The 26,640-nt window shown below is 31.1% G+C and overlaps 2 protein-coding genes across 3 annotated transcripts; both read right to left on the bottom strand.

Annotated features, from left to right (window-relative positions):
* Nucleotides 1–11,961: 11,961 nt before the first annotated feature.
* Nucleotides 11,962–15,233, bottom strand: AAE14 (acyl-activating enzyme 14). Of its 2 annotated transcripts, XM_078964873.1 has the most exons (10): nt 14,883–15,227; nt 14,324–14,396; nt 14,036–14,207; nt 13,834–13,932; nt 13,625–13,722; nt 13,347–13,540; nt 13,124–13,251; nt 12,711–13,057; nt 12,397–12,608; nt 11,962–12,319 (listed from the first exon to the last, which is right to left on the bottom strand). In XM_078964873.1, the coding sequence occupies exons 1-10, from the start codon at nt 15,083–15,085 to the stop codon at nt 12,190–12,192; spliced, it is 1,656 nt and encodes a 551-aa protein (XP_078820999.1). In that variant the 5' UTR covers nt 15,086–15,227; the 3' UTR covers nt 11,962–12,189. The 2 variants fall into 2 exon arrangements, with proteins under 2 accessions (XP_078820999.1, XP_078820998.1); XM_078964872.1 differs by having other exon boundaries at nt 12,711–13,251; nt 14,883–15,233.
* A 2,685-nt stretch (nt 15,234–17,918) lies between these two features.
* JMJ18 (Transcription factor jumonji (jmj) family protein / zinc finger (C5HC2 type) family protein) lies at nt 17,919–23,712 on the bottom strand. The gene is made up of 11 exons (XM_078963356.1): nt 22,952–23,712; nt 22,025–22,223; nt 21,835–21,906; nt 21,625–21,702; nt 20,443–21,126; nt 20,078–20,239; nt 19,637–20,005; nt 18,988–19,567; nt 18,741–18,844; nt 18,427–18,615; nt 17,919–18,216 (listed from the first exon to the last, which is right to left on the bottom strand). The coding sequence occupies exons 2-11, from the start codon at nt 22,178–22,180 to the stop codon at nt 18,136–18,138; spliced, it is 2,475 nt and encodes an 824-aa protein (XP_078819482.1). The 5' UTR covers nt 22,181–22,223; nt 22,952–23,712; the 3' UTR covers nt 17,919–18,135.
* Between the last annotated feature and the right edge of the window lie 2,928 nt (nt 23,713–26,640).

Genomic DNA, 26,640 nt, shown 5'->3' on the forward strand with positions numbered 1-26,640 from the left:
TATATATCAAAATACTTAATTTAATGATAATTAATTCATTTACAAATTAAAAAAATAGATTATAATTAAATTACTAAAATACACATTTACAACATAATCGATATTCTTATTCACAATTTGGTTATTCACGACCAGATAATGTTTTTGCTAATCAATTTGGAGTATGAAATTAATAGGTTTTGCTAATCAAATATGCACCTCGATTATGCTAATCGAATATATGATCACCATGTTTTGCCGTTACAATCGATTAGGAATATGCAATTACCAAGTTTTGCTAATTGAGTATGTAGAATATGAAGCGACAAAGAATATGTTTGTGAATAAGAAGATCGATTATGAGAACAATTAAAAATGTGTGTTTTAGAAATTTATTAGAATACAGTTTTTAAATGTTAGATAGATTAATTATCATGAAATTAAATGTTTTTGTATATATGTAAGTTTAGGTTTATAAAAATATACATGTAATTTGAAGTTGCACAGGATATAAGCATAATAATTAAATTTTAAAAATATATAGACAAAGTTCTCTCATATATATATATATATATATATATATATATATATATATATATATATATATATATATATATATATATAGACTTAGATTATTTTATTTTTACTAAATATTGTGTGTCAGAATTCATAGATCTGGACCAAGGGATGAAATTAATCAATGGACATGATTTGAGAGTGTATGATATTACAATGGGGTAACATGTACTATATAATCACATAGTTTTTTAGCAAAAATGTATTTTGGACAATTAACTACATTTATAAAAGGAAATTTTTGGATTTTTAAGGATGATTAATTCTCCTAATTTAAAAAAAAATATCTTAAAATTATAATTAATTCAATTTAAAATTTTACCGATTTTATTCTATCAGAATATTTTTTTTAGAATGATACTCTTTCAGAATTTTATTATAATAGAATATTATTGAAGAAAAACAAAATTGTTGAATCAGATGTTGAAAAATAACAAACATTCTAATATATTCTTATACATCCGAACTTAAATACAAATTCATATATATTCTTACAGACTAAAAGTCTTATACATTTTAATATAATTATAAATATTCTAAGAGAATATCAATAAAAATGAATAACATTCTTAAAAAATAACAACATTCTGCTAGAATACTCTTGTTTTCCATGTTTTCTTCATTTTCCATATCAATGCAGCCCCTTCAAAACCTAAATCAATAAATAAATAAATAAATAAAATAAAAATAAAAATAATCAACTTTAAAATAGTATAACTTTCTGTATATTCTAACAGAACAAAACTATAATTCTAACAGAATGTATTAGACATTAAAAACTTTTAATTTATTCTAACAGAATGTACTCGAGTCACTTGATCAAGTATTCCCCAAATCATCTGATCCAAATTATCGACTTAATCTAATTACAATGACTACATTGTAGCTAACACAAAGGACAATACTTTGGAAAAAGGTCAACTTCATACAAGCTAGAATGTGGTAAATATGACAGTTCAAAGATCACAAATGTTTCTGAACAAAGAGTGCTAAAAATACAGTTGTAACATCGCATGTTCGAAGGACTATAACTCAACCACTATTAATCAAATTTAAATGACTTATGAACCTAACTTCTAGCTAACACAAAGGAGAATATGCAGAAACAAATTTCATATCATTCCAAGCTAGTATGAGAGAGATATGACAGTTCAAATATTACAAAAAAATTGGCTGAAATATTTGATTCAAGCATTTTAACAAACATTTGGTGGGCAACATCAGATACACAAATCTTTATACTCCATTTGATGAAACATACAACATATGTAATTAATAAATACATGAATGTGACTAAATTTACAATAAAAAAAGATAATAGAGTGCATACCTGGAAGCCGATTCCAGAATCTCTCATAGATCGAAGAACACATCCATGGCTATCGCCAAAGTCATACGTGAAGAACAGGCCGGTCGATTTCACGAATTTGGGGATTCCGATGAAGACGATTTTAGATTTTCGTTGGATTTAAGTGAAGAAGCAGTTTCAGCAAAAGAGATCGATTCGCAAGGCTGGATTGTTTTTCCTCTTTTTAATCGCGATCTTCTCCTCAAGGATGAAGTTAAATAAAAAAATAATGATATTCAATCTTCTGATTCTATCACCAGTTCATTACGGAAGCTGTTCATTGATGAACCAGAAGAATCTTCTTCGTGTTCATCATCAGAAGCCGACGAATTGGAAGCTCTATCTTCTGGAACTTTCTGTGTTTGGAGGCCTAAGATGGAAAGTGGATCATCACCTATTACGTGTGTGGAGTAGTTCTATTGGGTCTCTATTGAAGAAGAAGAGTAGTTCTACCGGGTCTCTATGTGTGTGGGTACTGTATGAGATGAAGAGGGAGCGTAAAACCCTAATCTGGTGGGAGTGAGGTTTTAAAACTGATATCTTAATTTAAAAGGGGATATTATTTAATTTTATCAATTTACCCAAATTAATTATAGTATAGATTACTATTATACCCTTATATTTATTATTAATGATTTATTTTTTTCCTAAATTTCTATTGGTACATTCATGCACACAATAGTTGTTGAATATACCCTTAAGGGTATATAAGCTTAGGTACCCAAACTCACCATACTATATCGTTTTGTATCATACAATACATTCTAATTGTCTAATGTTCTTATAATTTTACTTTTAACTTGATTTACTTCCAAGTTTTTTTAAATTACACATTTATCTTCTTCTTATATAATTTTCATTTTCAACTACAATATATATAGTGTGGTATGTGTTCGACAAAAAGATGTGATTTAAGTGAAAGATAATAGTGAAATTTCGAATACCTTGAAAGTAAATCAAGTTAGAGTTTAAGTTTAAGAGCATTATAATTAATATATCAAACAAAACGATATATTATATGGTGTTTTGGTACCTAACTTTATATACCCTTAAGGGTATATTCACTTTTCCCATATATATATATATATATATATATATATATATATATATATATATATATATATATATATATATATATATAACTTTTCAAGATATAAGCCAAATTTTTTAGAAAGCAATGTAGCTTGCCACTTTTTTAATTTAAATAAACAATTATTTAAGTCACATAACATGTTTGTGGCGGAAAAAACGTTTGCAATTAATAAAAACAAAACTATAAAAAGAAATTGTGTAATGGTAAAAGCAAAACTAGAAATTGTGTAATGGACCAAAACGTAACTTTAATGTGGGGTTAACTCATTTGCGATTCGTATGCAAAATGTGATTTACAAATATCACAATTCATATATAGCACAACGCCGATTAGATTATATTAAGAGGAACACAAAAGTATCAAAATAAAGTTTTGAACCAAAAAATTATGTATGGAAAAGACGGACTAAATTAAAACTTGAAAATATATCATAGAGGAATTATGAAGAATGGAATATGTTAGTTCAAAATAATAAAAAAAGATAAACAAATATGAGAATCTATTATAGTCAGAGACAAAATCTTTATTTTCAAATAAATGTTTGTTTTACATGTTATATTATATTACGCATGATAGTAATTTGTTAATTTAAACATTTTTCTCTTAAAATAACAAGAGAAATAAACAATAGGTTTGTCTCACAAACCGTTTTTGATAATTAATATAGGGAAGTGATTCGTACGCAACAATTTTTTGCTGTACACAACAATTTATGCATTATAGAGTTGTACAATACAACACTTTAAAGCACAAATTGTTGTGTGCGGAGAAAAAGTGTTGTGTACAAATCAGTTCCCATTAATATATATAATCTAGAGAGTTTTTTCTTAATTCAACCACAAAACAATGTTTCTTTAAGCATATTGCGGCCGTAGAGGATTTTGTCGGTGTGTTCATTAAATTAAACAAATGATATATTATTTAAGTTGATAGTTTTGGTTAGTTTTAATAAATTCATAGTACAAAAAAATACAAAATAAATTGACAACATGACTTGGCAATATTTGCCACATAAATACCGACTGTCGGTTTGCCAAGATTGGACAATATTTGAAAAAAATAAAGATTTAAAACATGTATTTTTTTTTCCATGTACTTTAAGGGTTTGAAATTTTATTTTGCTTCTCTTTGTTTATTTTCTTTTTTATACTATACTTTCTTATAATTTGTTGATAAATGATCAGAAATTAAAATATATTTTGATGTTTATAAAAAAAAAAAAGAACTTTTAGTTGTTTCATAATACAATTGTTAGTTGGTTTATTTTCATCTAAAAAGTATAATGTTGACTATCTATTTAATTTTAATTATGTGTGTATCGCCCGCGAATTCGGGATACAAGTTTAACTAATATAAATAATGTTTTTAAAAGAAAATTATTTAGGTTAAATAATCTAAACAAAAGTTATAGTAATCGTAATTACGAAGTTGTGAGTAAAAAGAACATCAAAATCTGAATTTATATGAAAAAATTATGATTTTTTTGAAAGTTTTGCATTCGACACGATACAATGTGTGTGTCATAAAATATGAAAAGAAAATAGGTTCTTCGTTGGCCAAAACAATACGAATCCGTTGATATAAAGAAAATCGAGAACGGAGCTCGTATGAGTAAGTTATGAATTTCGCAAAGTCGTTTATAGTATAACCTCCACAGACAAAATAAAAATATATTGTGATTTAGCCGACGAAGTCTAAATGAAAGTTGTAGTACTCGTCGATATGAAACCGAAGATATAAAGAACGTCAAAAACGCTGATCACATGCGAAAATTATGATTTTTTGAAAAATGTGAAATTCTACCCACCCGGAAGGTGACACGTGACACTAGTAGAACTCCACCCTTCCTACGCAAGCGACACGTGGCATAACATGGGGATGCCACGTAACCAGGCGCGGCAAGCCCTCCAAAATTTTCTATATATACTCTGATTTTCTTGCTCATTTCTCCATAATTTTTCTCCAGACTCTCCCGAAACTTTTCCCGCACCCCGAGGCCTGACTTTAGGAGTTTTCAAGTATTAGTAGCAAAGTTCTGGAGCAACAAAAGGCTTTATAAAAAGAGTTTCCGGTATTGAAGTTTTGCCCGCACAATTTTCAGTTTTCCGCTATAAAACTTGTAAGTTGAGCTATGCTTAGTACCCTTTAAGTATAACATATATTTGTGTTTATAATCATTATTATAAACCTATAAATAAGATTTATCAATAATATCAGTTGAATATTGATCATTCTACTTACGAGAGTGATGTTTAGGTTAGATGTGTAAGGTGTTTAAAGTGGATCTACCAAACGAATCCTATCTTCAGAGTGATGTTACACGACATTCTTTATCTGATAATACTTGATATTTCTTGGGATTATCGAAGAATCCAAAGTGGTTCAATACAACCTTATAAATATAAATGAATATTGAAACATAGTAATATTCGTATTTAGGCCGTTTAAAAGGGAAAAGTTGAAGTGTTTGACATGGAGCTAACTTTTCGTGGTTCTTTCACCTCAATCAAGTGAGTGCATAGTTACTTTCATGAACATGCTTTTAATACAAGTATTTATTAAAAATATTAATTATCAGTTGAAAGCCTATATGTAAATTAAATACTTATTAACAGAAATATGTGTTAAATGTATATTTGGTAATATTATGTTACATACATTGTGCGAACCAGATATGGTTATACATGTGTTAAGTGTATATACGATATTATTACATGAAAATCTTAATGAAAGTATTACTTCTTAAAAGATTAATGTATATTAAATACATGATACTCTATGTTAAATATATGATAGCGTTGTCCAAACATGGTTGGTATTGAAAGTTGATTACATGGACTGTAGTCTTATCTAAGTTTTAAACTAAGAAATATAAAGGATATTTAGTTCCAAGTAAGTTGAATTAATGTATCGTCATACCCTATAGTATAGCATGACCAAAAAACTATATTAAAAGGAAAATTACAAGTATTGTGATATGGTCTAGTTACAAACTAAGGTTTGTCAAGGATATTTAGTTCAAAAGCAATTGAATGAGTGTTTAGTTATACCTTGTATTGCGATGATATTGCATAAGCAGGAAATTTGTGTTTGAGATTGATTACAAGTATTGTAGCATTGTCTAGTTATAAACTAACACTTGAAAGTAATGATTAGTTCAAATAAGTTGGATATTGGATAACATCATATTAAGGGTGTGTGTGAGATTGGAACAGGGAGTAGAGCTTTGTTCTATGACACTATTAGTGTTGGTGTACGGGTTACATACCGAAGTAATGTTCTAGTATTCCTCCTCTTTTTAGATAACCAAAAATGATGTGTTTGTATTTGACAACCAAAAATGGCGTGTTTGTATCAGGCTACCGATGGGTAAGTCTAGTCATCTGCCAGAGTAGGATGACAACCATAGACTAAACTAAATTTCCATCAATATGTGAGAATCGACAAAATGGGTAACTAAGGGTAGACCATTTTATAAATATGTATGTTATATGATATATTGTTTGATAACAGTTGGTTTTACAACTTTATTGAATATGAATTATTATCATTAAAATATTATGGTATTAAAACCCCTATGTATCTCACCAGTGTTTCCCAAACCTGACCCACTCTAATTATATGCATGACAGGTAGCGACGTTAAGGCCGCTAGAGCTTGAATAAGATAATGAGTGATTTAAAGAGATAACATGCAATAGTGAACACGACCATTAGGTCTTTATACTGTAACTTATGTATTATATTGATTATGACATCCTTAAGGTTTTGTTATTTTGAAACAACATCTGTACTCGATATTTTAATAAAATGAGATAGTTTCTGCAAAATATTTTATTGTATTGGGATTTTCCACAAACAAAGCTAACATGATTTTTAAAGTGTAAAGGAATTTTTTTTTTCAGTTCTAGAAAATAGAGGATGTCACGAATGTGAATATAAAAAGTATCATATACTCAATTTAATTACTAAAATATCTCGATAATCAATATTTCAACACAATCCTTCCCAATTGAATTCATCGTAACCGAATAACCAAATAACTAAGGGAAGTATGTGTTGATGTGGTTTAGAAGCAAAATGTAAGACTTATTGGACAATCAAAGCCTCATCTACTATTATATTGTCCATGGAACCCTTAAATCTAAGTGTAACTCAAAATATAAAAGAATATCACTTTCTCATAAGGCATCATATAAATCCTCATGTTCGCTATACGAATATCATTATCACTATCACTCATAGACTTAAACTTAGTTCGACTAGCCATGGTGAGATATGTTAAAAACATGATACAAAGTTCAACTAAAAAAACTTTACATCCCTTTAATCATCAAACATCCATACCCTACACGCAATTACACGTCAAACCTCCATGCATGACATATAATGGACCACTAAATAACAAGAAAGAAAACTTTTCCCACCTCCATTTAACTCTCGGTTGAGAGTGGAGTTCTTCCAATCTTGCCATTCCTTTCTTACTTCATACTTGTTACTCTCTCTAAATCAAGCTCAAACTTCTCCAAGATTCATCACCATCAAGTCGGTACTAGAGTTTTTGGTAAGTATATTCGAAACCCACTAGTGATTTAACACAATATTGTGAAAGTTCCATCATTTTTACACACCATTCGCATGTGAAACTCTTAGGATAATCACACTTCCAAGAAGTTTATCAACTTCCCATAAGAAGCTAGCCCCGAAAACTCTCATCTCTAGTGAGACATTCTCTTCACTGTACCTACCTATCGTACTCTTTAAGTCTTGCATTATAGCTAGAGTCTCCTGGAGGGACAGCGAGATAGTTGTGTATAAATATATATGGGATTGACAACCCCAGACCTAAGTTGTTCGCTACACTTAGATCGGCAAGTCTAGGGTGACAAATATCTATCGATTCTGACGCCTGAAGAATGTCGTAAAAGCATAATAGTCATATTAAGCATGGTTATAATAACTCACATAAGGATTAACAATACTATCTGGGTTTCCAGGAAGCTTACACTTCATTGGTTTTATAAAAATATAAAACTACATACTACCTTTCAATACATTATTGCTTACATTTCTGACCTTAGGATTTAAGACTACAGTTCACATAAGAAAATATTGGATTTTCTGGACGCATACATACATCATCATTTTGCAAGGAAAAAGATACAAAAGACCTACATACATTTTTAGTCGTGGATATAAGACTAACAATCCATTTTATAAAAAATAATAGATTTTCTGGAAGTATACAAAACTATTTTTAAACAAAGCAGTTACAAACCCTATTCATATAAAATGCTTATGAACTCACCAACATTATTGTTGACACTTTTCAAAATCACTTGTATTCTCAGGGAACCAGTAAACAAGTATCCAAATCTTTGAGAACATTAGTTGCTGCATTCTAGAACTCTACTTTCAATCATTTGTTGTGTAATTTTTGAACAAACACAATATGTAAACTATGAACACATGTATTTTCAATGTATGATGTTTGGGTTGCTATTTTTCATTTATATTCAACTGTTATGATACTATACAATGGCGTCATCTGCCCCCGGATGTTTCTGCCGCTCTGGTTTGGGGGTGTGACAAAATGAAAGGAGAATAGAAGAAGATATAGAGAAAAAAGAAGCAAGAAGGAAGAACGTACCCTTGACAAACAACAAATAAATCATGCATCTTTCCACGTAACCTCCATGGAGTACTCATCCCTTCCCCATCCAACGCATACTTCGGAAAATCATCAACTACAAATTCTAAGCCCCTTAAGACCCTAACAACGTCCTCCTTCTCCGGAAAAAATTCTATTGCAGTATCGAATGAAGACTTGACATGAAGAAACATTCGACCAACCTTCTCACCATCAACCCAAAGCCAGTGGTTATGCCAATTCTTAGGAGAGCCCTTCCGAGCAGTCACAAGAATTTATACATCCTCACACAAAAAGTATAGTTGTCGCTAGGAGAAGAAGCGAAAGATGGAAGAAATGACGAAATACCCAAATATCAGGCACAATACCATTACATCGGCACAACAACTCTAAGGTGACAATCTTATTCACATCATTTGGGACAAGTTGATCAATATGAATCTTATGGTGATCCAACAGTTCTAGAAGAAAATCAGAGGATGGCAGACGATAACCATCATCGAAGTGTTCCAGATAGATTCCAACCTTACTAGGAGGAGGATGGGTAATAACAGAACCTTCCACCAGAATCAAGATCCCATCGTCGAGCTGAAACCCATAGCGACTCTGAAAACCTTCCCATTAAGAAACAGTAGGAAAAATACCGGCAAGAGACTCAATGAAGAACTCTTGAAGAAGGAAAACAACAAACAATAAGAGAAAGGCAGAAAAGAGTAAAATGATAGAGAAGGCAAATGAATATATAATATATATAGAAATGGGAGAGAAACCCGTAATAATGGCTAAATGCAACTGATGTCACCCGAAAATAATGGTCACATCCAAGGAAACTGATAGACGGATACTCAACCGTCGAGCGATGGCTATACAAAGTAGTCAACCATCATGACTAAGCAAGCCCATGCCATGATGGCTAAGAGTAGACAAACTTGATAGAGAATCATAGGTACACGACAAACAGAGACGCCTCGGATCCAGTGCAGGAGACTGGACGGGAGCGATCCGATGCCAGCCAGAAAATTACGTCCGCGAGAGTAGTCTTCCTGGTAAGTGCTCATCCTGGATTCTGGCGGGAGAATCTTCTAGCGACAAAACAGTGTCATTCGACTACCTTAATGGTACACACACCACCAATATCTCATTTGGACCAATCACATTCCAAAGCAGATGATAGAGGATATCTCCTAAAATGATCAGCCCTATCATGGATTAGGGATGACACCTTTGTCCCTTGAGAGAGGAAAGCGTCCTCCATGCCAACTATATAAGGGCGTCGATCATCTTCTTAACGGTAACCTCTTGATTCCCACTCTCAAGAGATACTCTCTCACTTTAACCACTAACTTGACCGTCGGAGCGTCCTCTCAAGATCTCCTCCTGGAGTACGGTTGGCGTTCTTTCCCTTGTGTTCCAGGACTCGATCGCCAAGTGGAGACCCGCCAAAGAAATAACCTTCACTTCGCATCAAGCTCCGAAATAGAAATACCTTTAGCTTCCATTTCTATGACGATTTGAGATATAGTCAATCACACACCTTTTATGGATTTCTTAGCAAGATGTTTACCATCAACAAGCATTACCTTATGAAATGACTTTATGAAAGAATACCAAAACGAATTATATCCCCTCCTTAGTTGCCACCACCATTTGGTAAGAAGCACCAAATTAGCCAAATCAATAGTTTATTGAAAATATCGTTTAAAAAATATTATGTAACTCTTTAATAATGATAACTGAATTTGGAAAGAATTAACAATAATAACGATATACAACATAAAGTTAGATATTACATTATGTTTGATATTTTATATAATCATTACTGTCAAAAATAAAATATGATCAAATAAATAATTTTTAGAATGACTAACATAAAATAGTTAATATTACTATTCAAAAATATTTAAAATTTTTACCAACTTAATATAAAAATTATTATTTTATAGTTAATATCGGTAAAATAATTATTTTGAACAATACATATTTTTAAAATTATAAGTATATAAGTTTAACTCGTGCAAGGCTAAAGTAAAGCACAAGTATTCGCCAAGTCGATTTTAAAAAACCGTTCTTTCTCCTGCCAAAAGAACCGTGACTTCGAATTAAAAAGTTTTTTTCGTGAATTATTTTGTCTGAGTGGGTATATTTGATACTCATAAAATGCATGACCAAGGTTGTACTTTACTACTTCCTATAATTTTTCTTGTCTTCCATAGTTACATCCTACTTCTAGCATAATGTATTGTCTAACGTGTCTTATATAAAATACTTTATATATTCGTATTGTAATTTTCTTTTTATATTATTGGCAACCTCAAAACCTTAGTATTTGTATTTTCTTATAATAATTGTCAGGACAAAAAAATAGATAAAAATAATGTATTTTTTTTACATAAATCAATTCATTTAAAGTAAACTATTGCATATTTCATTCCCACCATAAACTATAATTAGATTTTTAGTTTGAAACCACCTTATTACATAAATTAAAAATAAAAAAATCTAGGTTATCATAATATAAACATTGTGGTTTTAAGTGATTTATGTTAAATAAGTTATGGCCTACTCTATGTGAATAGCAATAATGGCAACGTTTTAAATGGAATGTTTGACCGACATTTAAATACGGATTTGAAAATCGTCCACGCATTTTGCATTTTTCAACCCTTTCCCACCCATTTCAACCTCATTCATCATCATATCAACATCTGCCCCCTTTCACGCCATAATTATAATAAAATTTTCAAATATACGCAAAAATTATTAAATTATGCTTTACACATGATATTTAAATATTGACTACAATTAAAAAAAAAAAAAAAAACTGAAATACATAGAAATATATAGAAGAGTTGGTTGACATCAAACTCCTCTTTTTTTTTTTTTTTTTTTTTTATTTATAAAAAGTTGATGTATTTTATTATAGTATTGATAAATGTATAATAAAACCGAAACATGTATATATTTTTTATTTTCAAGAAAACTGCATAAAAAGTCCCAATCGAGTATATTTTAAGCTTAGGTCACATAATTACAAATAGATAAGGTTTCTTGAAGAGTGACAGGGTTGTTTACAAATTGACTAGTTTGATAAATGGGGTTGTTATGTTACAATTCTGTTTGACTAGTATCTACTTTCTTTTGGAAATACTTTTGACTTGTATTTTTTTCTAGATATTTTGAAATTTTCTTATTACGAATTAAATATTATAACCATTTCCAACTCAGCGTTTATTTTTCTTCCAATAATGATATTAAAAAACAATTCATCTATTTTTAACATTATTTTTAAAGTAAATTACAGTCTTTTTCCTTGTAGTTGTCTATTTTTAACACTTTTGGTTTTCTTTATTGAGATTTTAACACCGGTGGTCCTTAATGGACACTTTGATAACAATCAAGTCCATGCACTTAACAACCCTTCGGTGGGGGTAACTATCAACTTAAGTAGCTTATGCACAAAAACGCTTTCTTATCAACCTTTTTTTTTTTTTTTTTTTTTTTTAAATATAAAAGAAACAAATGTTGTAAAACTGAAGAAACTATGTTATAGGCTGCTTGAGAGTAAGTTTAAATGAAGCAAAACTTGAGCTTTGAGTTCATCTCTTCTCAATTTCCCACTTGTTGTCATCGGGAACTTCTTGTTCCATCTTATAAACATTTTAGGAACTTTGAACCTGTAAAACAGAAGAAACATAAATTAGTAACATGGTGAAAAAAAGTAATTATATTTTGCAATTAAAATAAAAAGTACCCAGTCAAATTATTTTTTCTACAAAATTGATGGAGCATTTGAGCGGATATGCATTGTTGATTGTGTGTAGATGAATCTGAATCTGAATCTGTCCATGTCCAGCTTTGGTTTAATTGGATGCAAGCAACCACCTTTTCACTCAAACGCAAATCCGGAATTCCAATCACTGCAATTCCAGATATCCCAGAATGCTTTAACATCACACTTTCTACCTACATTTTAACAAAAAAATATATATAACAAACTTGTCAGGTGTATATATATTAAAAAAAAAAAAAAAAAAAAAAAAAAAAGTAGATTGTCTATATTGATACCTCTTCAGGATAGATGTTTTCACCTCCACTTTTGATACGCCCTTTCATGCGTCCAATAAGCCATAAGTTACCATCATCATCTATTCTCCCTATATCACCGGTTTCATGCCACCTAGATTTTATTGGAATATGGTGGTCCCGGTCCCCCCAGTATCCGATCATTAAGTGGGGCCCTCTTGTTAGAATCTGTCCAACATGGCCTGAATCTGAGTTTGAATCCTCTGTGCTAATCTTCAACTCAACATGTGGTGCAGCCTTTCCAACACAAACACCTTCTTCTTGTTCACTTGTTGTTGTGGGATCATTAAGTGTCATGAAAGTTAGAGAAGAACAACCCTCAGTCATCCCTTCAAAAGAAAAAGACGTAAATACCCTCTTCATAAAAAGAAAACTGAAAGTAAATATAAACCAACCATAAGCTGAGAAAAGGGCAGCTGTGGAGAAAACGTTTGTTGCTTCTTTGATTAGATTGGCTGAAAGGCTTCCACCACCATTTAGAATCTTCTTCACCATTATCAACTCTTTACATGTATCTTTCTCCCTGAAAATCTGATATAAAGTCATGAAGAATGAATACAGAAAGAATACTTACGAATGGAAATGCAGTTTGTATATGTATTTGTTGAAAAAAAAAACCTGATGAAAGAAATCATATCAGACATAATTGCAGGAACTGTTATGAAGGAAGTGACATGATGGTTTTCAATAGCTTCAAGAGCTGACTCAGCTTCAAATTTTGGCATCATGACATGGCGTCCTCCTACCATAAGCATGGCTAGAGCTGATGATAGTCCACCCACGTGTCCTAGTGGAGCAGTATGTAAGTACACCTGTCATATATGAAGATCAAGAGACTTGAAATTTTTAAGGTTAAAAGCAAGAAATTGAAAGGAAAAAGATCAAAACTTGCATACATCATCCTCAGTGTAACCAATAACAGCAATTTTGGCAAGAGATTGTACAATCAAAGCTGAATGACTTAACATGACACCCTTTGGCCTTCCTGTAGTCCCTACAAACACAAAACAAAAAAATATATTTATTTATTTATCTGCTTTCATAACAAAATTAATAAATATAAATGATAACTGATAAGACTCCATCTGTTGTTTTGAGAAAGTACCTGAAGTGAAGCACACGATTGCTACTCCATTACAGGTTAAAGTGTAGTTGAATGATTGGGGTTTTGGAGAAGGCATCTTAAGCATATTGGTAGTTAATACTGTCAATAAAAACACAATAGCATGTAAATTGACATTAATGACATAATTATCTCAAGTTGCTATATGTTGAGGTGTTATTTTAATATTTTATAAGTTACATACTGTTGTTCCCTGTAGAGCTGTATCTGTTATGGGTGTCCATGAGAACATGCCATTTTAGAGAAGGAAGAGAATGAGCTTGAAAATCTGAATGCCAGTTAGTGTTATACTCGTTGTCAGTGATCAACATGATTGGCTTCACATCTTCCATAGCAAATAGAGCCTCCTCCAAGCTCTAATAATGTGTAAAAAAAGCTATGAACACATAAGGTTTGCAATGGTGTAGCAAGATGAGATTTATGTTATGTCAATAAATCAAATAACTCATGGAGTCCACTGATATTTACTTACCCATCGGTAGTTGAGGGTTGCAGCTATTGCCCCAACAAATGTGATAGCCAATAACCACTCCAGATATAGATCGCTGAAACAATTGTGAGTATGTAATGTAAGCATTTATGTGGAAGTTGAAAACAATAAATTGCTACAATGACTACTTGAAAAGCAAAAACCATGGATGACAATTATATACAGATAGTGTTGTTCGTAGACAGGATTTGGTTTTGAATGTCGAAATCACATATAATCAGTTGGAACTGTTACGAGTGTACTCTTCTGATTCTGAATCCCATTTGGGATGTTCACAGAATTTGCAACATTAACATTTGTGCAGAACTATAAACTTATATCACAAGCAAGAAAACAATGTAAATCTAGACACAGAACGATAATGATTGTTTAGGTTAAGCTACGAATTGAAACATAGAGATGTCAATGTTAAATTAAGAAACTAAAATGTTTGAAATTCTGAAGTCATACTGGGCTTTTTGGACGGGAGGAGCAGCAGCATCAAGTACAAAACAATCTAAATTTGTATGAAAAACAGAGTAATTGAAGCAGAATAAGGAACCTGTTGAACGCAGAGATGGCTACAACGTCACCGGATTTCAAACCGAAGTGGATGAGTCCAGAAGAGAGATCCAAAACTCCTTTAACAAACTCTTGTCCAGTTTTAACTCTACTGCCGTAGATTGTGATCGGAGAATTACGCCGGAAAGTTGATAACCGACTCAAGCACTGGCAGATATGAGCTTCCGAGTAGTGTCTGGCCATTTGAGAACTGAGAAGAGGATGGTTTTCAAATGGAAGGTGTGGGAGCGCCAAATATGGATTTGGTGATGGATGATGGATAGGGTCCCTTTTACTACAAATGGCATCATCATCATAGCTAGGAGACAATCGGATTCGTAGAAGATCTTGATAAGGGGCAAGGTATTCTTATTGGCTATTCGATGTGCTAAAAGACTAGGATTTGTAGGAAAACCCTTTGAACTTTGATTGAACATTTTTGGTTTTGATTTTTTCTACATACAAATTTGAAGTCATTATTACATGATAATCATTTTGATATGATCTCTATTTTAGCAAAGGTGCTGCTAATTAGACACCCCTAGACACCCTATAATCATTTTTATAAAAAGTTAACCTATAATCTAACTACTTGTAATCAGTTTTCTCGAAAAATAATATTATTTCAACCAATAAAAATATTTCAAACATTAATTAGGATTGTCTAAATGGTAATAAGGTGTCTTTTTAGCCAGTCCCTAAAAAACGGGATATTGATTATATTAACCGGCGTAATTGATATATTTAAAAAAAAATGACAATATTATCTCTATTATAAAAAATAACCAACTTGTTTGGGAGCACGAAGAGTTATAATATTTGTTATGGAGTTGATGAGATTTGATGTAAATGTATTCTAAAATATGACATATTAAAAAGTGGATTCGTTCCGTTTCGGAATGATGAGACATGACAAAGTTCTTTAGTTGAAATAAAGTTAGTTTTTCGAATAGGTTGTTCCATACTTCTAAGACAATCATTTGAAACTTATTTAATGTTTATTTCATTTTCATTAACAATATCATCTCATCTTTCAGAAAATTTTTGGTAGCCCTACACGTGACATGTTTGGATTAATCGCTTATTCATCAAAATGACAACATATAACATTTTTATATCGTAATTTACTTTGTTACTAAAAGTTTTTTTAGATTTATCTATATAAGCCCGAAACAAAGCATCTCAAACACCTTTTCAAAATGGTTCATAGTATTCTGGACTAGGATATGTGTTTTGTATTTGTTGTGTGTGCAGCCAAAATATATATTTTTAGTACCGTACTTAAAATTATTTGTTAGGAGAATTTCATATGCCTTTTTTTAAACTTCAAAATATAATATTTGCCCATCTTAATTAGTCAATATCATATTTACCTTTTATAAACCTTCAAAATATTATATTTGCCCAAATACTTTTTTATAATGTTTTTAATATTTTATAGTCATTTTTTATACCTTAGAATTATTATAGCAATCAAGAAATTTAACCATATTATCCTTACGTCTATGATAATAGAATATGAACTTCTAAATTGTTGGAATGTCGGCCTCTTGACAGACAAAAAAAAATTCATGTTCACCCCTTTCTATAAAATTTATATTTTAATTGTTTAGTTTTTGTTGTTGTCAATTATTATTATGTTGTAGATGGAGGATATTTTAGATATGGACATATGATATTTTGAAATTTTATGAAGAGTAAATATAATATTTAGAAATTAAGTTGGGTAAATATGATATTTTGATGTTACGGTATTTTAAGTGACTATATATGTTGGAGTTCACTTCTCTCAACAATGTCTCTTTTGGAGAGACAATATTGGGCTTCACATATATATGTACATGGTATCAGAGTCAGCGTCTCGCACCCGTTGGCTAAGCACATCATTGTCTATCTTCATCAATCCTCCGATTCTGAGAGGGAGTGTTATGTATCACACATCGGTGCGACACGGTCTTATAAGTGATTATATATGTTGGAGTCTCTATTCTCTACACAATGACTCTTTTGGAGTGTTAATATGAGGCTCCACATATATTTACGATATTTGTAGTGTTTTTTTTATTTGGTTAAAACAAGTTAGAAATACCCAAAGAATGAATCTAAAATAGTCGCAAATTAACAAGAATGAATATAAAAAACTCACCGGTTTGTTACTAAAAATAACAAATCTGAAACACTTCATTTTTTTTTTTACTAAAATGAGTCTTAAATCCAATAAACAATTTTGGACTTGATCATTGGATTTGGTCTCTTTTTGAAGCCTTTGTTGAAGATTAGTGATTTTGGTGAAAGTGTTGTCACCTAAGATTTCACATACAAGTCTGGAACGAACCATTTAGGACAAAATGAGCATTTTTGTTTAAAAAAAAAAACTTGGTTATTTTTGTTAAACACGTCGTTTGTAATAGTTAGTTTAATAAATATCCCATAAAAAACATATTTTATTTGTTTGTTGGTTACTACTTCACACCTTTTTAGCATCTGGCTTAAAATACCAAAACATTTTTTTACCTTTTACAAATGTAACTTTCATATTCATATAATCAATGGATATTAAAGCAAATCTGCCCAACTAACATTGAACTTTTTAATCTAGTTGCAAGCTTGCAATCCATGTATAAGAAACAACTATGCACTCGAATAACGACTCCTTCATGTGAGCCTCCTTAAAAAATATGTTACTTACAATTCATCCAAAGGATAGGAACGTGAATCAAATTATCACAAGTAACCTCTTCACTCCACAACGATTTTTGAAAATTGAATATTTTTTCTCAGCTTGAATCTGAATAATTTTTAGCATTCTTCGCAATTAATGATTATAGTAATGGAAATAAAGTTCAATGATCAAACCATTGATACATATAAGTTGTTATTTGAACAACCTAAACTAATAACATATTACTATAACCATTAAAGCTTCATGGGAAAACAATATCAACAAAATATAAACAAAAAAATTAAGAGGAGCAAGTTCTTGTCTCACTTTTTAGGTGGGACATAAAACAAAGAAAATACTTGTAAGAATCCCATATGTAAATTTCCAAGTACCTTTTTCTTTTACTTTTATTCAATTTTGTTTCATGAATGAGAAAATGAAAGAGATGTATGCTAATGCTAGCAACTGTTCTAAAACAAGAAAACCTATATAAGTTGAATTTCTTTCTACTTGGATATGATCTAAGATTTTTCTATTGAAAGAATTATCCTAACAAGTCAATGGTCAAGGTCAACCTCATCAAAATCAGCATCTATTCTTCTCTACCATTTGAGTTGAATTTATTCTTCCAATACTCAACACACCTATGCTCCACATCAAGACCCTCAATTGCCTGTTAAATACATCCTAGTCAGCACCAATCAATAAAAAGGAAAGTACATTGCAGGGAATAGCAATGTACTTTACTCTATAGGTAATGTACTTTATTTTTTACCCATTATTATAGCTAATAAAGTACATTGCCCATATCAATAAATAGAATAAAATAGGCAATTTTCCCATTAAATAATCCACTTCCTTAATTATAGGAGCATAAGTGTACCTGAATAATGTCTAGAGACGATAACCCGAACATTTCAAGCCCATTAACGCCAGGTGGCAGCCTCACGTCACCTGATGCCAACTCACTGTTTTTCAACATTTCTTGATTTAGCCTCTGTAGCACTAATTCCCAGCATTTATCTGCTGACACCTCCATAAAGCTCTCATTCGGACATTCTTCTAAAAAAACCTGAATTTTTTTTTTTATGGTAAAATGATAAGTGCCTAAATCCATAAAATGGTTGAATATATACTTTTTACATTTTTGCCTATAACAAGAAACTAATTATGCCATTATAAGTCAAATTAGGATACCTTAAAAAGAGGTCCAATTAGTCCACCATCATGAATTTCTGAAATGTAGCTACTCATTTCCCGAGGATTGAGAAAACTCAAGTATTTTACTCGGCTTCGGTATCCTGAAAATGTAAATTTACAGTTAAAACATATTAAAAAAATAACAAATTACATTTTTTAAATGCAACAAAATTAGAACAAGTACAATGCTTTAATACAAAGAAATGAAAGTAAGATGATATATCATATTATGATGCTACACCACCTTTCGGAAATATCGCCTGATTATTGCACCATAGTTTCCCAAAAGCTACTGATCCAACGTTTACAACTTCAACCTTAATATCATCAAATTCATCATTATTCTTCTCCACTTTTGTTGAACCAATGTTATCAAGATTCAAATCTATCGAGCACCCATGTCCCACTTTCATCTCTTCATTCACACACATATCAAAAGCTTCTTCCTTTACAGGAACTGAAGACAAACATTTATGGTCTTCTGAAAACGCCCTCTTGGGGTCTAATTGAAACTTTTCAGATGCCCATTTTTGTAGGGCATCTGAGTTACCCTCGAGTGAATTCACCAGTGTGGTCAATTCATTGAGGGTATAACGGAGATAAACCACACGTTGTTTGGGATCACAAGAACATAAAAGATTTGCATGTTTTAGACACGCGAATCCATCTGGCAAACATGTACAGGTGGCTGCTGACATGTGCAAGTCATAAAAACATAGATAACATTCTTTTTCATTAGTTGTATCAAAGTCATCTTCCATTTTTTGAAACTGAAAACTAGTTTGAAGGTGCTCGATCCTTTTTATCTCCATTTCAACTCTCCCCTGAAATTATTATATTAAAAGAACATTAAAAAAACAACAATTAAAATTTTAATATATATATTTTTTTACCTTGACAGCATTGGTGAGTATCCCATTCTTCCCACAAACGCGTTTCCAATATAAATTTTCAGAAGTTTGTTTATTCAAAAATGAAACTTCCCATAAAGCCCTAATCCCTTCTCTCGCTGCTGCTAATAACAACTTGTCATGAGATATTGATGTTTTGCGTCTTTGCTGACTGTACACCTCCACTGCACCTTGTCCATGTTCCAGCCAATCAACAGGCGCCACATTGACAGCCTCCGCACAGTTAAAACCACAATTGAATCCCGCGTGATAAGCCCTTGGAAAAGTAACAATAAATTCTCCACAACACTGAGAAGCTCGATAAACCGGGACCCCTTCAGACTTCAAAACTTTAGGACTCAATTGAGTAACCTGTTAAAATTACATCATTATCCAGCACTTTATCCAGACACTATTTAATGGAAAATAAAAAAAAAATCTTACGAGTTGATGGAGTAGATCTGGTTGTTCCTTGAATAAATCAGGTAGATGCTTCCTCATTGCATCTTCCAACGCATTCGCATGGCTTCCGGGTACTCCATACCACATTTTCGGGTCGCCCCAATGCATATAGTTTACCGAATATAGGTGGTGATCTTCAACATGCTTTTTTCCAAAAACAAATAAACACGTAATCTAAAAAATGCGTATACTTAAAGAGTAAAATACATTTTTGGTCCTTATTTCTTTGATCTTTGGTCCAAAAAATAGTGATGAAGGAAATAAATTGTTTTGGGGTTAAAGTTGAAAAAACCAGATATATTCAGGGACCAAAAATGTAACTTAAAATTTTAGAAGTTGAAGCTTACCCAACAAAAAGAGGAAAAGCACATGCCAACATATAACCAAGGGACTAAAACACCCGAAATATCACATCCTTCGAAAGATAAAACGGACCCCGCTAATCTTGGAAAATTATTCAAATTCCAACCGGATTTCACGTATTGATCCGATTCATTATTTTCTAAAATTTTTGGGAAACCGCTCTCGAAAACACCCGTTTCAAGATCCGCCCCGTAATACACCTCCACCTCATCAGTCGGCTGTTCGATTATTCTCCAATATTCACCCTCGATTTCTTCAATTGACGGTTCCAGTCCCTGTGTTTCCTTCATTCCGAAATAATGCTCCTTGAACTTCTTTGCAAACTCTTCAAACTCTTGGAATGTGAAATCGGATCCCGATCGAAACCCGAATTTGTCATCACTGTCTGAAGAAGCGTTCGACTCTGAGCCTCCTTCTGAACGATTAGGACATCTTCTTGTGTATGTTTTCCTTCTTCTTTTTCTCCCTCTTTTTTTCTTCATGGGCTCCCGATTTTGAAGCAAGTCAACTTGTTGGATTCTTGTGGAAAATCTTGCTTCTTCCCAAAACTTTTTTTCCATTAAAGGACATGGAGGTTTCCAAGAAGAAGGAGGTACAATTCTGCATATCCCATATGCTTCTGCTACTGCTCTTATTTTTGATATGTAACCAATTGTATCTTCAAACTCCTAATCAATGAAAAAAATTCAATAAATATCATTCAAAATGATGTGTGCATTGGACTACAATTTTTTTTTTGTTTTGTCCCTTCCAAAAAAGATGTGAGATGGTGACTCTCTCTCAATCTCTTGTCTGTGTAAAAAGACGAAAATGCCCTCATCATCGAAAACAGCCCTAGAAAAGCTTGTCCAGTCCCATTCGGTAGTGGCCCGTGTAATAAATGCAGCCTAAGGCTGCATTTGTTGCACGGGAAATGACAAAAAGGGACCAGAGAAGCTTTTCTAGGGCTATCTTCGATGATGAGGGCATTTTCGTCTTTTTACACAGACGAGAGATCGAGAGGGAGTCACGATCTCATCTTTTTGGGAGAGACAAAACAAAAAAAAAAAAAATGCAATTTTTGTCATGTCAACATCAGTTCCAGTTCTAATCCGATGCACACCGATTGCAATACAAGGTTTTTGAAAAAAGAAAAATATAATTTCAATTTTCAAATAAAATATTACCTCAGTGGTTGGATAAAAAATTGGTGCTTCATCTACATTAGGCCTACAAGCCTCAGAGGGATCCCATCTAGCTGTTATCTGCATTAACAAAACAAAATATAATCTCATAAATTATATTGCTTCATATTTGGATGAAAATTTTGCTATAATAATTAGGTAGATTTTTCAAATGAAAGTAGGATGCTATAATCACAACAATTGGCTTCCTACCTTTTGATTCCGAGGGCTGCCTGTTGACTCAAGACTCTGATCATCTTTCGGGGTGTTTTTAGAACATCGATCCTACAAAAACAATATTCAAATAAGATTCCAAAACCATTTGCTTCTTCAATGTCAAACATCAATTTTATAAAACTTGATCAGAATATAAAGAAAAGTTTACAAAACAAAAGAAAGTAACCTTCATTTGCTTATTATGAGAAATCTGTGGTTCAGTGGTTGTATCAGAGAGTTGATATCTTGGTGAACTTGTACGCCTAACAAGTCGTTTGACTTTCACTGTCTCACATTGACTAATAATATCTGTGTCTATTTCTTCATTCACAATGGTTTCCATAGCATACAACTTTATCTGATTATGATAGTGGCTTCATATGTCCCTGATAACATATACAAAAACTTATAACACTTTCTCCATTAAGTCATAACTTCTTTTTCACCCTTTTCCTTTATTTCAATTTTATAGAATAAGTTCAATGAATGGAAGGTGTAAATAATAGGGACTCTTCAATGAGGTAGTGTGTCATATGACCGATTTGCCCTTGAAAACATTACACATTCCAATATCGGACATGGTCATAACTACACTTGATTAAAACAAAGTCAACCTTTGATATCTTCATAATCATATTCCATATCTCTAGTTCTCTACATTGAATGACATTTTCAAACTGATTATTACAACTTGAAGAATCTAATCATGATTTGAAGATCATTATAAAAAAAGTTGTTCAATAAGCCATATTGTATATAGATATAGAGCATTTTAATCAAAGAATCCAAGAAGTATGAAGTAGGCATCCAAGATCATTATAATATATAAAATAATAAGGCAACACAAACATTTTCCATGATCATCAGAATAAATCTTGCACCTATTATATGACATTTCTCTGATTGATGTACAGATGCTACTAACAAACAAAATCAAAAACTGTAAGATCTAATTAGGATTCTTGCAATATAATAATTAAGAAACTATTAGGGCGGCATGTATAGATCTACTTCTATAAGGAGACAAAAATGCATATACTTCTTATGTCAGAGATTGAGAAAAGAGAATTAAGAAATTTTAAACATTCATAGAATCGATAAGAAGAACCCTAACCTGATTGATACTCTAAAATTGTTGACAATTGGAACATATCCGGATGATATTACGAATTGAGAAAGAAACCCCAGTTCCCCAAATTGTTCAATCTTCTAGGAACAATGGTGAAATTGAAGAACAAAATTAAAATAAACGGGAAGGATTCAACCTAATCAAGACTAACAAAACACCAAGCACCAAATCAATGACTAGTAAAAATAACCTAAAACGATAAACAAATCCCAGAAAAGAAAGGGGAAATTGTTTGATATGAGAGAATTGTTTTGTATATAATAACCGAATTACTAATCGAAGAGAAAATAATGTATTCAATTAAAGAAACAATAAAAATCATTACTCCATGAAAAATCGTTGGGGGAAAAGGAAGGGAATGCTAAAAAGATAACCATGCACAATTAAATCAAAAAAAAAAATTCTCAACAAATAAAGAAAGAATATATTCGAGGATTATAAAGAAAAAAAAAATGTGTATATTAAAAAAGGCTGAGATATGCGAATATTTATTTTCTTGGTGAAACTGAAAACAGGAGCGGTTTCATATATCCGAGCACCGCTAGGATTAAATTCAAGAAGAAACAAACGAAATTCGATCCAAAATTGATGAAAAATAGAATTTAGTGAAGAACAAGAAAGGGTCAAAGAGAAGAATGATGAAAAAAATAGCGAAAAGTAGAAGAAAAAGAAGAAGCCCACAGAGACCCACGAAGATGAGCGTGGTTTTAACTGAAACTGTTGTAACCAAGAAAACAAAAGGAAGCGAGGTGGGAATGAGTTTGGATTTATATATCTTTCTCCATTCTGCAGTCACCAAAGGAATAGGGGTCCAGCATCTTCTATCACGACCGTACAAAACCGCCTCCATCAAAAGCTCAAGATTGAATTCCAATCCATAGGTTTTTTTTTTATTTTATTTTATTTTATTTTTTTTTTATACTAATTTATTTATTACAGATTTTGAGTGCAATATGGAAAATAGTATGGTTTTTTAGGGTTTTATTTTAAATTTTTTAGAACATCAAATCTAATATCTTTTTAATTTTATCAATATTTCAGAAGTTAATAAAACAAACAATATCTGATACTGTTAAATTAAAAATTATTTTTAATGATTTTATTTTAAGTGATAGATTAAAAAAAATAAAAAACAACAACAAAACCTAATGTGACATAAGATCTTACGTTGGCGGTGTAAGTTCAAAAAAATTCTCAAATAAGTCTTTGTCCTTTTATTCATCAATATAAGAAATACGATGATAGTCCCAAGATGTTACTTTAATTTAAGATCATTGGTCATTCAATATATTATGATAAATTCATGATGCTGGGCATAATAAAATACAGATGAAAATATTATCCATAATATAAATATAATGACATGATTTAAAAAAAAAAAAAAAAAACATGATGTTATAATTGAAATTTTCGGTAAATTTAGTCATTTTATTACAATTTGGACAAATTTGTTATTGTAAGAACCAGTCATTTTGTTGATATTGTAACAAAATTATAAATATGACGATATAATTTAGAGAAAAATAACATGATGTTAAATTGGAATTTTCGTTTAACTTAATGATTTTATTGCAATTTGCTTTTAAAATTATTTCTTTTTATTTTCTACAAAAAATCACATTTTTATTAAATTTTATCTATTTTTCAAAATTTTAATAAATATATCATCTCTAATAAACGAATGTTTTTTTTACCACATGTTAATCTCTAATAAGTTTTAACACTTGTTATTTTGTGATATTATTTAAATTTAAATTTAAATAAATAATATTTACATGTCAATTTATGATTTTTAATATTTTTAATATTAAAAGGACACATAATCTTATACTTATATATGTAAAGTATCAAATTTAATATATATTATAATAAATTGCAATTAATATGTTTCTTCGTTCTTTATTTCAAAATTTTATTTTAAAAATCACTTATTATTTACATTTCAATATTTTATTTTCTTTAATCAACATGTGTAATACATGAGTTTTACACCTATCCTCTCTAATAAATGAAAATAATTTTGTCACATGTTACTCTCTTATTAACTTATACACATGTAATTTTTTGGTATTAGTGAATAAATATTTTTTCTATTTGTCATTTTCTCATTTTTTTAATCTTTTCTTAATTAACATATTATATTTACACATTAATTAATAATTACCTTAATTAAAAATAACCAATAAATTACAATATTATTACTCATATAGTATTTAATATGTTTCCTTTTAAATCCAAATTTTAAATTTTAAATTTCAAATCTAAAATTTCAAATTTAAATAAATTTTTGTTTAACCCTTCATATTTAATTTTTTTGTTTTATCCAACCCGTATGACATACGGGTCTCACACCTAGTTATGTAATATTGCAATTTGAGATTGTTTGAAAATAATCTACACCCACCTTAATAGTAATTTATACCTTTAAAGTTTTTGTGACATGGATAATGCGACTTGAATAATGTGCTTTGTCGTGCAAGGTTGTCCTAAATCTCCACAAATTTTCAATTTGTTACCAAAATTGAAATCTTCATTGCTATTTTTTGTGCTCATCTATCAAATGAAGTCCATAGCCAATTCATATAATCGCATCATCCAATATTGAATTGAACCTTTTATTTTTATCGATTGTTCATCAAAATACATTTTAACAAATATCTACACGATAGATAAAATGGTTATTTAAATAAGAATATTAAGGTTTAATATTTGTTATCATCTAAACAAACGAGATTTTCATTCGATGCAAGTCACATGCATAAATCGCACCAACAATCTCCCTACCCCTTCTAATGATGACAAACATTGTGTTTTTATATTAAATGTGAAAATAGACTTTAACATATACTTTTTCTCCCCTTTTGTTGTGGAAAAATGCATGAAACCATTCAGAATTGGGAAGCACCCCGTAATGCTTCTGAAATTCGCAGTTTATTGGGTCTCACAGGATATTGTCGGAGATTCATTAAAGATTTTTCACGTATAGTTGTACCTTTCACGAGTCTTACACGGAAGGAAGTGAATTTAGAATGGGGTGAAGCCCAAGAAAAAGATTTCTCGACTTTAAAAGATCTTTTGACTCATGCTCCGATCTTATCACTTCCAGAATGTGATAATGATTTTTCCGTGTATAGCGATGCTTCAAGATTGGGACTCAATTGTGTGTTGATGCAACGTGGTAGAGTAATAGCCTACGCCAACAGAAAGAGTATGAAAAGAATTATCCCATCCATGACCTTGAACTTGCTACAATGGTATTTGCCCTAAAACTTTGGAGACATTATCTTTTTGGTACAAAATGTCAATTGTTTGTCGACCATAAAAGTCTCAAGTATATATTCTGTCAGCAAACTCTGAATATGAGACAACAACAAGCTATGGATCTGATCAAAGACTATGACTGTGAAATCTTGTATCATCCTTTAAAGGCCAATGTAGTTGTTGATGCTCTTAGCAGAAAAGTTGATCGTAATAGTATGTGTTATACTATTACTCATACGACAGTAAAGCTCACTTTTCTTGATGAATTAGAGAAATGGCAAGTAAAGGCCTTAAAGCCAGAAAATGCGAAGAAAGAAGGGATGATACATTATACTGATGTTTTACTTGATGATCCACGGGGATTGAAGGTATTTAAGAATTGGTTATGGATTCCAAAGATTAGTGGATTAAGA

The sequence above is a fragment of the Lactuca saligna genome, chromosome 7 (genome assembly GCF_052625555.1).
Source record: "Lactuca saligna cultivar CGN05327 chromosome 7, ASM5262555v1, whole genome shotgun sequence".
Lineage (NCBI taxonomy): Eukaryota > Viridiplantae > Streptophyta > Magnoliopsida > Asterales > Asteraceae > Lactuca > Lactuca saligna.

What these genes read in the sequence shown, in the direction of transcription:
- JMJ18 (XM_078963356.1), bottom strand. Translation starts at nt 22,180, where the DNA reads ATGGAAACCATTGTGAATGAAGAAATAGACACAGATATTATTAGTCAA. An exon ending in CTCATAATAAGCAAATGAAG is followed by an intron (nt 21,907 to 22,024) that starts GTTACTTTCTTT and finishes TTGTTTTTGTAG; the next exon opens with GATCGATGTTCTAAAAACAC. An exon ending in CGTCTCTAGACATTATTCAG is followed by an intron (nt 18,217 to 18,426) that starts GTACACTTATGC and finishes TGTATTTAACAG; the next exon opens with GCAATTGAGGGTCTTGATGT.
- AAE14 (XM_078964872.1), bottom strand. Translation starts at nt 15,085, where the DNA reads ATGGCCAGACACTACTCGGAAGCTCATATCTGCCAGTGCTTGAGTCGG. An exon ending in GCCATCTCTGCGTTCAACAG is followed by an intron (nt 14,397 to 14,882) that starts GTTCCTTATTCT and finishes CAATTGTTTCAG; the next exon opens with CGATCTATATCTGGAGTGGT. An exon ending in CAACCCTCAACTACCGATGG is followed by an intron (nt 14,208 to 14,323) that starts GTAAGTAAATAT and finishes ACACATTATTAG; the next exon opens with AGCTTGGAGGAGGCTCTATT.